The sequence below is a fragment of the Lonchura striata genome, chromosome 1 (assembly GCF_046129695.1).
Source record: "Lonchura striata isolate bLonStr1 chromosome 1, bLonStr1.mat, whole genome shotgun sequence".
Taxonomy (NCBI): domain Eukaryota; kingdom Metazoa; phylum Chordata; class Aves; order Passeriformes; family Estrildidae; genus Lonchura; species Lonchura striata.
Genome location: NC_134603.1, coordinates 99,834,240 through 99,848,305, shown reverse-complemented (window position 1 = coordinate 99,848,305; position 14,066 = coordinate 99,834,240). Strand labels below are relative to the sequence as shown.

Genomic DNA, 14,066 nt, shown 5'->3' with positions numbered 1-14,066 from the left:
GTTCCTGAAAAAAACAGGAGGTTTTGACCTATATAAAAATAAAAAGATAGAAACAGGGAAGTTTTACTCAGTCCACAACAAGGAGTTGTGTAAAGTCATATTTGTCTCATCCCATTGGCAGCAAAACCAGCAATTATTCTAGTTCTAAATGCTGTCCATCCTATTTATTTTTTCTTTACTTTCTTTTACCCATTACCATCTATCCTCTCCTGTTAGGCACTAGGAACAATCCAGCCTTGTCCCTGGTGTCTGTTTTCCTCAGTAAAAAGAAAATCTGTGAAGTTTGATTTTCAATCCATGTGACACTAACATCCTGCATATCCATATGTGTATATGTAGGTACACATTCATACATACATATATATAAACAAGTATATCTGTTTCCAAACATGTTTATAGTTCAGTATTTTATTTATAGGTAGTTATCAATTAATGTTACTCTTATATTTAATAATACTGGAATCAAAAAGAGTGTTCAGAGTTTAAGAGGCTGAATTCTGAAAAGCAACCAATGAATTTGTCAGACATGGTATTTTGAATTAAATTTCTGCGAATGTATTTGCTCTTTGGAGTTTCACTAACATCATATGTAACAACTGAAGTATCACCAAGACTGGACATAAACCAAGACAGATTTTAGATACTGGAGATAACTGGTTGTTGAGCAGATTAGAAAGGGAGAGTTTAGTACTGGATGTGCAAATTCATCAAGCTTCAGGTAAGCCTACCACTCTTGTAAGTCTTAGCACAGCAATCAGCTGATAAACCCCACTGTGAACTGAACCTCTCCAAGTTTTCACAGCCCTAATTTGAAAGTACTGTGTGTGAGAGTCTATATATTGAACAGACAGCAGCCCCTGAAATATTGCTTTATGTGAAGTGACATGCCAGTAAATTTCCCTTGAGACTTGAAAATAACAGATACCTGCTGAAGAAAGAGAAGAACAAAACTAATACAGCAGCTCCTTGGCAGCCTGACCCCTTGTGAGATCTACCCTCCCTTCCCCTGGAAAGAGAAAAATAACTGTAACACCTGAAGAGCTAAGTACATATAAAAGAGAGAGAGAAAAAGTAAACCTTTTTGACAGTTATAATCCCTTCCTGTGTGTCCTTGTCAGTGATGATATCAAACATGTCTGATCCATCCCCATTGGAGATGCTATACTCAATCTCTGCATTTTCTCCCACATCGGGGTCATTGGCTTTAATTCTGCCAAGAGGAGTCCCAGGTGGTGCGGATTCAGGAGAGCTGAACTGGTAGGAGCCTAGAAGAGCAAAACCAAGCATTTATTTTTTTGAGAAATATTTTTTGTTTCTGTATAAAAATTATCTTCATTTTCACCTAGATTTTTTAAAGTAACTGGACATTCCAAACACTGTAAGAAAAATTCAGCTAGTCATCACATTAAACTTTAAAGCAGGATTTGAAATTGATTGACAAACTGTCAAAAAATTCAAGCTATTCTTCAAAGCCATATAATACTGTGGGTTTTTTTTATTTTCTTCAGTTTTAAGGAACAAAGGTGATAAACAGTAAGGTACCAGTACTTACCCTGATTATTAGCACCACATATTTTTTTTTTCCTCTAGAAATCTTCCTAGATATATTTAGAAATAGGAAAGGATTTTATTTTGTTCTTTCAAGGTTGTTCTCAAACAAAGATTGTAGAAATCAGCAAGGATTTTGGAAAGACACTACAATAGAATAGCCTTTTCTTTTAATTCCTTTGAAAAATATTCCAATAAGTGTTCTGTTTGAAAATAATAAATTTATCTGTTATTGATAATATATGCTAAAGAGTCATGGTAAAGGGCATTTGGATACATGTTCATGTTAATTGCTATTGCTATTTTTATAATTAGTCTTCTAGAAAGAAATCTGATTACACAGACCCTTTACTCTTTCTTGTGTGCATGAAAAGTGAATTCACACATATTTTCTGACAATATTTTAAAAAAAATTCTAATTTTAAATACATGTTGTAGCAAAAATACTATTAATCCGATGGATTTCTTTACCAGGAAGAAGCAGACATAGAAGATGTTTCCTCACTAGCAAGACAAAAAAAAAATTCTAATTCAGTATTTTCTGTTATTAACTTCCAAGAAAATAAAAAATCCAAATACATCTGATGGATTCTGATTTTGCACATAGCATGTCAGAATCTGATGTTTCTTTTGATCTGTTTTTTCATGTAAATTCATATTACTTTACTGAGTGAACTAGTAGCATTAGAGAAATACCTTAACAATCTGACAAAATTATCATGTAATAAAGTGTACAAACTTTATTCAAAGGGTCTGACGGGACACATATAAATTTTATTGACTTGTAGTAAAGTACAGGGAGCTCTTTTTGTTGCAACCATTCTATTTCCTCTATTTACATGCCCTTTTAAGATGCCTAAAGGATCCTGACCTGATTCATTTAATACAAGGAATACATCAAAATTCTGACTGCAGAATGAGTTTTTGTCCCCACTTGTAAAGACTAAGTATGAAAGAGGGTTCCTGAAAATACCTTATATTAATATAAATGTATAGCAAATTGGAAGCTAATGCCTGATGTTAAATTTTGATTGCTGTTACAAATTCAAGGTTGTAACAGAAAACTCAGCAGTAGCCTGTTTGTCTGATATCCACACAGAATAAAATGCATATTGCTCCCTCAAACCAGTCTGCAAATGGGATGAAAGGTAGGATTCTTGGCAGCTAAACCATGAGTTTCAAGCCTTGAACACTTGACAAATTCTAGGGTTTGGCAGCTGATCCAGACCTACCATAAGAACAGATTCAGTCATGGTACTTATTGCCCTTCCAGATAAATACCTCCCTGAAGTGCTTTTTGGTTTGAAAGAATTCCTGTTTTTGTGGTGCTGTGTGAAGGCTACACATTTCAGCATGTGAAACGGTTATTTGGTTTAGAGTTCAATAGAATTCAAAATGTGTAAAGTTTTCATTACAGTACCATCTTAATTCCATTTAGGCCTATGTCTTCGCATTTTCCACAACTACTTTTTTGAAACAAAACAAAACAAAACAGAAAATGCTTCTTCTTGATGCAGTCTGAACAACCACTGCTTCATAGTACCATTTTACTTTCTCGAGACCCTCTAAGAAATTAATTTTTGGCTCTTAAATACCTTGATATTAACTGGTGTTTCTTGCAACTGTTACTCACTCTCAACTTTGGACAACAAATTTACTTATTGTTGCTTTACATAAGAGAAAATGGAAGAGAAATGTTTTCATAAAAAGCAAACTTCCAGAACAGATGGTTTTTTGAAGGTGTACCCCTCTTCATAACTACCTAAGAAGAAACCAAATCTGCCTGATATTTCTATTTCTTTGATTTCCTAGAAAGTATTACAAAACCATCCTGCTGAGGAGAAAGTAAATGAGAGGGAAGGACCTTCAGCACAACTGAAACTGCAGCATCGGAAGAGCCCACAGCAGGCCTTCTGTAGGCCACACAATGTGTCTCAGCGATGCTCAAAGTAGGATACTAGGGAGAACACTGAATGAGGCATCAAATTGTGTAAATTTATCTAAAAAGTACCCATCCCAAAGTTTATTGAAATAATCAGGAAAACTTTCATAGACTTGAGCTCTCAGTTAATTTTGAAACAAGAGCATCATAAATAACACAGACTAAGGAGACTGGAAACCTTAAATTATTTTGTTGTTCTATATGTTCTTCATTCTTTCTTTTATCTTATTTTATTTTATTCAACAGAGATGATTACAATGCAATGTGCCACCATAAATTATAGTTTAGGTTCCAGAATTCCTATTTGCAAAAATATTATAGGCTGCATCATGCTGTACCTTTTTAAAAAGTATCCCCTCAGGAAGGCGAACTGGAAGTTCGATTAAAAATTGATGTTTGAATTTACCAAACAGTTGGTGATTCTCAAGTGAATTCTAAACAGTAATTGAAATTATATTTCTTTATGGGGGTTGCAGTACTTCCCCTCCCCTCTCTTCTTTTAAAGCAATGCCTTATCATGGATAGAGATTAAAACAGTAATTTATAATTCCAAAGATCTATTCTTCCATGCTGTCAGAATTTTCCAATTTTTTTTAAAATCTGAGCTATGTTGAACAGTTTGTACTATTCTGGGTGTTCTTATTGCTATGGTACTGAAGTGCTTTTCAAGTCCAGGAGAGCATTTTATAAATCAGCTTTGTTCAGTCCTTAGTGGGTCTGTAAAGAGAGCCAGGTCTCTATCAGTGTGAACAAGCAATTCAAATTTTATTATGTGGACACTTTTCTGGCAGGCACTGAACTGAGGATGTAAATTTATCCTATCTGTAGCCTATCAAACAGTTGTAAGACACTGACTGTAACATTGTGAGATTGGATTAAACACTGGCCTAGGATAAAAAGATCTGTAGGGTATTACTCTGAAACTTTCTGTGTTGTGCAGATTTCTGCTATTTGCTATTTTTTTTCTTCTACAAAGATATTTTTAAAAACCTTACTTTATTGTGTCAGACTGGCTCAGATTATCAAAATCCTTCAAGAATTGAACACAGATTACTAGTACCTAAACCAAATGTTTAGACTGCCAGCAGAACAAATGACCTGATCAACTCTGCCTGTGCAAGTCAGAACATTAGAAAACCTACAATGTCTTTGCTTGCTTCAACAAACAGAACTAAAAGTGTTTCCAAGAACAGATCCTTATATTTTGTAAACTTCCTCTAAAGTCCCTTCAGTTGGCATAAATTATTGTTATACTTTATATTTCTGTAAGCAGAGTAAGAATGAGAAGTTTATCATTCCAACAAATAATGTGATATTTAAAAAAACATTGGTAGAGATTCCCATTTGCCTTGGGATGCTGCAAAATAAACAGACACAGCAGTGGGTAAGTACTACAAAAACAGTGATAAAAAAAAAAAAAAAAAAAAAAAAAAAAAAAAAAAACAAAAAAAACTTCCAGACAGCCAAAACAAACTAGCTGATTTTTGAGAAGTTCTTTGGAAAACCAAACTATTAGAGGCTCCATACTCTGGGGGAAGCGAGGCGGATTGTCATTGACATCAGTCAGTGTGATGTTCACGGTGGTAGTTCCTGATAGTCCTCCCATCTGGCCTCCCATATCTTTAGCCTGGATGACCACTTGGTATTGCTCCCTGTTTTCTCTACTCATGTCTGGTAAAGCAGTCTTGATTATGCCTTGAAGGAGTGAAAAAAAAAGGAGAGACAGAGTGGTGAAACACCATCCACTATAATCTCAGAGATCTTGGATTCATGTCAGATACATTGTGCAAATGATAATCCATAGCAATCACTACACGGTATACTGCAATAAGCCTTTCAATCTATAGATGTTTTAACATGATTTTAAGAAAAAAGACAAAAAAATAACAGACATATTATTCATTGCTTTTGTTTTGCTAAATAAATTTGATTGATTTTTTAATGACAACAATATCAATATGTTCATTGTATTAATAAATTTTTTCAGTTTCTATATCCAGTTATTATTTACTATATTGTATAGTCTCCAGCCCTCGTGACATTTTGATATTAGAGCATATGGATGAACTCTTACATATCCAGGATTCATTATTCTGGTCTGTAATAGATCATTGATTTTGATGCTCAGTGATGTCCACTGAAAGTCAGTTGGGGCTACATCTAATAAAAGAATTGGACAAGAGTCTAAAATTAGTTTTGAAAAACCTTTTTTAGGATGTCCAGTTTGAAGGATTTTAGAACTGTAATTTGAATGTCTCAGACACTTTTGCAGTACACAAAAAAAATAGAGGTCTCAAGTGAAAAAACCAAAAGTGGTGCTGTATGCCACTTTTCATTAAAGTTCCTTTTAGTAAACCAAGAAAAGATTTTTATTTTTATTTTTATTTAGAAGAGTGGTGGCTTTTCAAAACTGGAGTGAGCAGAGCTTTCTCTTCTGAAGTGGGAGATTTTAAGCATAGTGTCCTTTTCTTCTTGGAGGATTCACACCCCTGCCTTTTCTTTTTCAGAAGAAGGTTTTCATTACAGGCTCACTTTGATATTACACACAAAAAAGGGCAACCCTGGAAAAAGTATACTTCTAGAAAGTGAGTGAAATAAAGAAAAAACCTTTGCAGCTTAGTGATTATGACATTTATGTCTGAGCCAGGATTACCAGGTTCTGATTATCATACCTAGGCTTGTTAATATATGTCACATAAAACAGCAAATTGGATTAAAATGAAAAAATAATCCCTGAACCAAAGATGAGATTCTGGGTGTTTCTCTTACTGTCTGCCTGCCTAAACATCTGCTGCCATCAGCTATTGCCCATGTGGTACTGGTCCTGGTTCCCTGCCCATGCCTGGTTTGAGTAGCGGACTGAAGAAAAGAGAAAAAAAAAGAGAGTAATTGAAAAAAGGAGGGAAATCCAAACACTTTTATCCAATGCAAAATCATTATGCTTCCTTTTAAAATTGTAGCCTGGTGATTAATTAAGTTATGTCTTTGCATATTATGTCTTTGCTGTATTTATAAAAAAAAATAAATTGTTCTAACCGAAAGTTGGCCATCATCTGAGTACTCTCAATGGATTAGGAACTTCAGGGATTCTGGACAGAGTTGCATTTAAATTCTCAACTATCAAAATGAGAATAATTTTGATAACATGCAAGAAAAGGTAATGCGATGTCTGCTGAGTCTTGGGTGCCTTGGGATCAGATATCTAAAAGAGGGGAGTTTCTGATGGCATCTTTCTTTTCTGAACCCTAATTTTGAGTCATTGATATCCAAAATTCATGCTTTGTTTTTTTTTTTTTTTTTTTTTTTTAATTTGTGTTTGTCTCTTATCCAAATTCTTGCTTAACAGTGGAAAAGGCTTAAATTAATTCTTTTCAGCTTGAAAGCATTAATGATACTTGCTTCAGTTCTCATAACTCTTGGAATCATAATGCAGCTTCAAAAAAAAACCAAGAACCTAGAGTTAAATATTGACTGATTAAAAAATCAATGGTCAGGGATCTATTCCAAACTTTTAGAAATATTTCATTACCTGTGAGATTTTTTTTTAACCTTATAGTATGAAAATCTCCAGCTTCTATTTATGTTTTTCAAATGTAAACAGATGAAATTCCCAGAAACTGGTGTGAAATAGGCTTGTGACTAATTTTGATGAGTCTTTGGACCCTTTACAATATTTTACACCTTTTATTTTTTTAACTTTTGGCCTTTACAGCTAACAATCATCTTTTGGAAATCTTAGTTATACCAAGAAAAGGAGTTTTTCTGCATTAATATTATTTTAACAGAAAAAACCCCATACTTTTATTTTGATTCCAGTGAGACTGAATGGATTGCTAACCTGTTTCTGGATCCACTGAGAAATATGGCTGTCCTTGGAGGATGCTGTACACCACTTTGGCACTGTTCCCGTAGTTGGCATCATCAGCATCTGTGGCTGTCACCTGAATAACAGATGTACCTAAATGGGTATAAAGCAAAGAATCAGCACATTTTAGGAAGGCATCTACTTCTTTTAAACCACATACAGTTGTTGTAGCATTGAATTCAGTAAGAAATCAAACAACATCCACTGGAACAATCCAGAGTTACCCTACTCAAGAGACAGTAAAATAAAATCCTGTCTTTCTGATGACTGGACCTAAAATCATTATCACTTAAGATTCATTTAACTTCAGTTTAACAAGATAAACATACAGGGACTGATACATCTTTGAAATGAACACAGAATGAGGGTTTTTTGATGATCAAACAGATTTAAAGATTGTTCTCTGGCTATAACACAACCTTAGTTGAAACTGTTCACTTAAAGTTTGTGCTTTAATAAATAAACCTAAAGCAAATTTCCCCATACTATTTTTCTGCTCAGATGACAAATTGTCAAGTATCTCAATTCTGACTCAATAAAACACTTTGTCTCTTCCTAAACTGATTTTTGAGGTTCAATTTAAAAATAAATTTGTTTTGCAATAGGAAATTCTATTTGTTGGATTTTATTTGTTTTTTTTCTGTCTTGGTCAAAGTTATTTGACAAATAAAGGACATGAAATGTTACTGATGTTTTTTCGGCATTCACTTATTTTATGTGACAATAGTTTACCCTTGTCCTGTGATCATAAAGAAGAAAATATAGGTTATATGGGATTATGAGTACTGTGAGCCAATACATTTGGTGTAGTTTATGGGTTGGAAGCAAATGAAAGCTTCTGTAAAGCCTTTCTTATAAGATATAAAAGCACAAAGGTACAATTCACAATCTTTTTTTTTTTTCTTAGCACTTAGATGTCAGAATGCATTTTGCTCATACAATCTAGAGCTGACAAATGTCTAGATAGATGCAAGTAGTCCAATAGCTAGAGGTGTAAAGTTGCTTGACTCCTTGCCAAGGTAAGAAGGCTGACTGAGAAGAAGCCTTTTAACCTATTTTTGGGGCCAGGTTTTATTTTTGGGTGGTTTTTTTTTGTTTTGTTTTGATTGTTTGTTTGTTTGTTGTTTTGGTTTTTTGTGAGGGGTGTTTGGTTTTATTTTTCTTTGGGTTTTTGTTGTGTTTTGGGTGTTGTTTTGTTTCGGTTTGTTTTTTTTTTTTTTTTTTTTTGGTATCTCACTTTCTTTGCAAGGAAAAGTTCTAGGAAGCACTATCGACTTAATTGATATCATTCTCTATTCCTCTTTTTCTATATCTTAAGTCTCTCTAGATTGAAGTTCCTTCAGATACCTTGCAGACAAATGTCTGTCTTGACTGTAAGTTTAGAAGACCCTAATTTACGTGTGATCAATTACATTGAAGTGAATCATTTGTACTGTTGATTTTGAGCATATCCCAGGGATTGGGAAAAGTAGAAATCTGGAGTAATCAAAAGAGATTTGTGAGGGTACATTATTATCAGGTCCTGTTAGATGCAACTATTTTTCTCATAGTATGTAATATAGCTTTACAAATAATAGTTTCACCTACACAACATTTCCTAATATTTATGGTTATCTGAAGAACATGTCAAGAGAGTATGAATACTTCTTTCTCTGCAACAAACTAGAACAAAAATGTTGCAAAAATGTTCTGTCACAAATCATCAGACTCTGAACACGATTTTTGCCATCAGGTATCTGGATTACTTTTTGCTTGGTTAAACAACTAGAGGTCATCTGTGTGCCTAGCTGAGCTGTAAAGATTATCCCAAAGAAGTGAATATTTAAGGACATTTTAATCACTAGCAGTGTCCAGCAGAACTGCTCATCCAGCCAAGACAGTTCTTTGATAATCATAAAGTTCCATTAGTCTCATCTGCTTTCAGAGAAGCAAGTTATATCCCCTGCTTTTTGAAGACAAACAGGGAAATAAGAGTCAATGTCCCTTACTAGCTTATCGAAAAACCATAATCAATAGAATAATATGCTTACACTGTGTGATATTGTAGCATCTAGAATTTAAGAATCAAGAGTAATGTAGCTGTCCATCCTAAAAAACCCAACCCAAAATACCTTAATCAGAAAAGGTTTGTTTTTTTTTTTTTTTTTCTGTGGCCTCCTGATCTAGGCTCTGTCATAGAACTGGCACAGAAGTTTGAGTATGGTTATAGCAACCAAAAGCATATTGATATTCTTTTTTATTTTCCCAAGGTACTGTTTTGGTGAAGAGAAAAAATGCTGAATTTGTTTTGAGTTTGTTTTTGCTTTTCCTTTTTTAGGACAGTTATTGCAGGGCTTAGGGCAGTCTTTGGGAGACTTCTGTGTTTGTCTCATTGGAATATCTGTCTTTGTTTCCTAGGCTCAAGTGCCATATAATTATGGTTGCTAAGGAGAATACAGAAGATGTAACCATACAGAAACTTTTCATGCTGTGAAAAGATAGTATTACAAATCTCCTTCTTTCTGTTAAACTATTAGTACAACTGTGAAAAAATTATCAACAAGAGTACAGCCTCAAAAAATTTAATGTCAGCAGACAGTTAACTCTGCCAACTGTCTGCTGTGTCATAAAGAAGGATGCTCACAAATGATAAACAATACTCTTGCAAATTTCTTTCATGAGATAAGAAACTTCTCTTAGCTTTTTGGGTCAGAAATTACAGTGAAATAAAGGCAATGAAATATAGGCAATGAACTCAATATTAATTATGGAATAATTGGTAAAGTGACAAACTTTTTAATCAAAGAAAAGTAGGCCTTATCTTCATCCCACCTGAATGGTAGCCACAGATTGATCTGTTTATTTATTTTTTATTTTATAGTCTAGATTACCTCATAAGCAGCCTTTTTCCACATTTGTCAGAAAAAATCAGCTTGATTAAAAATACAAATGGGCTGTCTGGATGAATAATGCAGGAGTGAAGGAAACAAGTACAATCTGGGAAGAACTGGGAGTGGGGGAAGCTATTTTTGTTTTTACCTTCATTTCTCACTATCCAACTCTATTTTCAATGTGCAGTAAATTAAATTAATTTTTCAAGTGAAGTCTGTTTTCACCCTTGTGGTACTGAATAGGTAATCACTCACCCTTTACTTCAACCCACAAGCTTTTCCATTTTCTTTTCTCCCAGTTTAGTTGAGGAGGGGAGTAAGAGAGCAGCTGGGTGGGCTTCTGGCAGCCAGCCATGATCAAAAGTGCCACAGAGCAAACTGGCATGAAGGATGACACAGAAAATGTGAGAATAACTGCATTAACACTCTAAATAGTGATGACATCACTCTTCTGCAAAGTCAAGTCTACTTCAACCAATCCGACCTAGCAAGTCTAATCCATTTTAGGATGGTAATTAAATCTCAGAGTTCTCAAGAGGTATGTTGTTTTCCTTTTCCTTTTCCTTTTCCTTTTCCTTTTCCTTTTCCTTTTCCTTTTCCTTTTCCTTTTCCTTTTCCTTTTCCTTTTCCTTTTCCTTTTCCTTTTCCTTTTTTTCTTTTTCTTCTTTTTCTTTTTCTTTTTCTTTTTCTTTTTCTTTTTCTTTTTCTTTTTCTTTTTCTTTTGTCTTGAGAATGGAAATTTAAGCACTTCGATAACATATATGTTGTATGATATATGGGGTTCTAAGGGAGGGGCAGCAAAATGCACAAGGTAAACTTTTTAGGTAATCTGAGAGAAGAAAAATCTATACTTAATCTGTGTAAGGAGTGCTTCTGCATGTGTTTGCGTATGCATAAAAATTCATGTAAGTGCATGTAAAAATGTAGAACCGAAAAAGGAAACCTATTAGAGTTAGCAAGAGCATCCCTTCATGTCTAGGAAGTGTCAGAATTGAGGGTCATTAACACAGATTACTTGAATTCATAAAAAGTGAGCCATAAATTAAAAAAAAAAACAAAAACCACAACATTTGAAATAAGAATGCTTTTATGAATTATGTTTAAAATGCTTTCTGTTCCTTTATGCTATTAAGTGTTTGGAATAGTCCCTCTGGTATAATTAGGTCTCCCAGCATGATACCAGAGTCCATTGCAAAACTGAAGTAAATAGCTTGAGGAGGATTGTTGCAGTGCAAAAGAGGTCTTCCACTAGATGAGACAGGAGCATATTTTGCTATCTTTTTATGTGAAGTCATGCTGTTCAGCATGCAACTCTTGTTTCTCCTTGGCTTTTTCATCTGATATGAATTACAGTAGCTTCTGCCGGTCAGAAGGATATATCTGCATCTACTGGAAAATTTTAGTTTTACTGATAACTTGTTCTGTAACCTTCATTTTAAACTGTTCTCTATCTTGGGAGAAGAAAATTAACAGATTATGTTGTTAGCAATGTGTACTTCAAGATTCTACCATGAATGTTGGATAAAAAAATGACAGTGATTTAAATATCATTCAGAAGCATGTCTTTTTTTATTTAAAGGAAATCTGTAAGTTCAAAATGCATTTTGATTCTGACATTTTTTATAAAACTAGTATTTCAGAACAATTCAAACTTCTGATTTTAAGAAAAAATATGATGTCTTAAGCTTTGGTTGGCCAATATAAAGTTGTTTGAAATTAAAACAGTCTGAAAATTCAGAAAGAGGATGTTTTTTTACATTATGAGACACATTCATTTCTATTTTTTTTCAGGTCTACTTCTACTTCAAAACTGGCCATTATTGAAAAGTTCTGACTTTTACAGAGGAGTTTTGTCTGCCTATGTGCAGAAAGTCTGTCTCATTTTCAGAAATAGAAGACCAGCTGGGGTAAGTGGAGAGGCAGGAAGGACTTTATCTCCCTAAAGGAGAAGCTCTTATGCTTGTTTCCTGTTTTCAAACACAATGGCAATCTGCAGTTTGTCAAGTTTATTTGTAGAGGGAAGATTTTAGAAGAGGGTTACTTTTACAAGTTAAAAAAATTGGGTATGCTCTGGAAAACCTCTGGAGGCAAAATTGGGAATTTTGTATGTCTAGAAGCCTAAAGAAGATGAATGGACATGTAGTTTGCTCAGACAATTTTGCTCCAAGGATTATGCAGATGTAGTGTGGAGATGCCCTTACTGAATATATGAGTAAAATTTTTAATGAGATACAGAAATTTTGGGGGGTTTTAAGCCTCTTTTATCTTTGAGAGCAGGTTGCTCTCTCTGGAGAACAAGTGGACAATGAACCAGACACAGGATGGAAATGGAGCTATGTGGTGTTACCCAAGCCTTAGAAGTTTAGGGAAGCATTGGGCTCATCACCAAATGTCTCATTACCACATCAGCTGGATGACATCACTTCTGACTACTTGGTACATAAAAGACAGGACTAAATAAGATTGAGATACAACTCTTATATTTTCATTGGAAGACAAATCTACTTAGAAAGTTAAAATAGAGTGAACTGCAAAGAGACTGTACTCTTTTGTACATGACCAAAATTTAGTGGGGCTTTCACTAGACTGGTCTTCCTCTTCTGTAGAAAGGGCCAGAAGGTTGGTAGCACTAAAGATTTTGTAGAACATAGGAAAAGAACAAATAAATCAGAAAAGGAGAAAGTTTTAACAGTAAATAAATACGTGATCCAAGGCAGAAGAGGAGTAAATGGGCATGACCAAGAAATAAAGAAATAAAGCCAACTTTTAACAAGTAAGCCATCTGAGGACTAGACTCAAAAGAGCAATGACATTAAAATAGAAAAGTAGAAAGGACTTTAAAATGTAGTTCAGTCACATATATTGAAAATAAATTTTGTAAAAAGACAAAAGAGAGGAGGTAAAAAGATGACATAAAAGAGGACATGCAATAAATAGTTCATGAATTCCATTTTCCCAAGTTTAAAAAAATTTAATAATCTATTACATAGTTATGAAGTGAAGCGTAATTTCATTTGAAAATATGTTGTCTTATTTTCATGTATCTTGTCTCACAAAATTTTTGATTGAGAACCCAGCTATTGTACATGGTTACAATGCTATTGTTTTTGATATACACTGACCTCAAACCCAGAAATCACAAATTTTGCACCACTGTGGTGTAGGTAAAGAGTCACTCCAAACCCTACTAATGTAACTAAAAGTAATTTGTGAGAGAGTTAAGAAAATCAAGCTATGCTGCCTACTGTACCCTTACTTTCCCTCAGAACTACCTTTTCCTCTCCATTTCAGTCCACAGCAGTAAAAGCAGATGGACCAAACTACACATCTCAGAAATATGAGATGCTATTTTTCACACCTTTACTTCAGAAACTTTATATTTTGTAAACAAAATGAGGAAACAACACTCATAATTTCTTATGTGTGTTGCATTGGAATGGTTTGGGGTTTTGTTCACTGTATCTTTTCTTATGACAGAAAGAAACTCCATTTTAGAATGTGTTATGAGAGTTGGCATTAGAGCAGGAACCAAGTGCTCATGATTGTCTCACCACACAGAGAGATGTAATGTGACTAAACTGTTCTGTCTATATTCTGCCTGCATTTGCCAGAGAATAAAATACATACACCATTGTAACATAATGTCAGCAACTGAAGTAGAAAAGAATGGCTAAAGCTGAACAAAGTCTCCAGCATTCACCCTCCCGCTGTTTGATACCTTGATAAAGTAACTTTCATTTTCCTTTGGCAGTAATTGTAACTGTAAAATGCATCAGATGCCCTGCATGAGAATTTGAAAAGCATTATGGATGTTATAACAAGTGGGAAACAGTAAAAAGAA

The 14,066-nt window shown here is 34.2% G+C and overlaps 1 protein-coding gene across 3 annotated transcripts in view; it reads right to left on the bottom strand.

Moving 5' to 3' along the window:
- Window positions 1-14,066, bottom strand: part of CDH9 (cadherin 9) — a 95,493-nt gene that overhangs the window by 17,185 nt on the left and 64,242 nt on the right. For all 3 annotated transcript variants that reach the window (XM_021552327.3, XM_021552328.3, XM_077786137.1), the window contains 3 exons: window positions 7,329-7,448; window positions 5,018-5,185; window positions 1,078-1,265 (listed from right to left, as the gene is read on the bottom strand). In XM_021552327.3, the coding sequence (XP_021408002.1) occupies window positions 1,078-1,265; window positions 5,018-5,185; window positions 7,329-7,448 (476 nt within the window). The remainder of the gene's footprint in view (window positions 1-1,077; window positions 1,266-5,017; window positions 5,186-7,328; window positions 7,449-14,066) is intronic.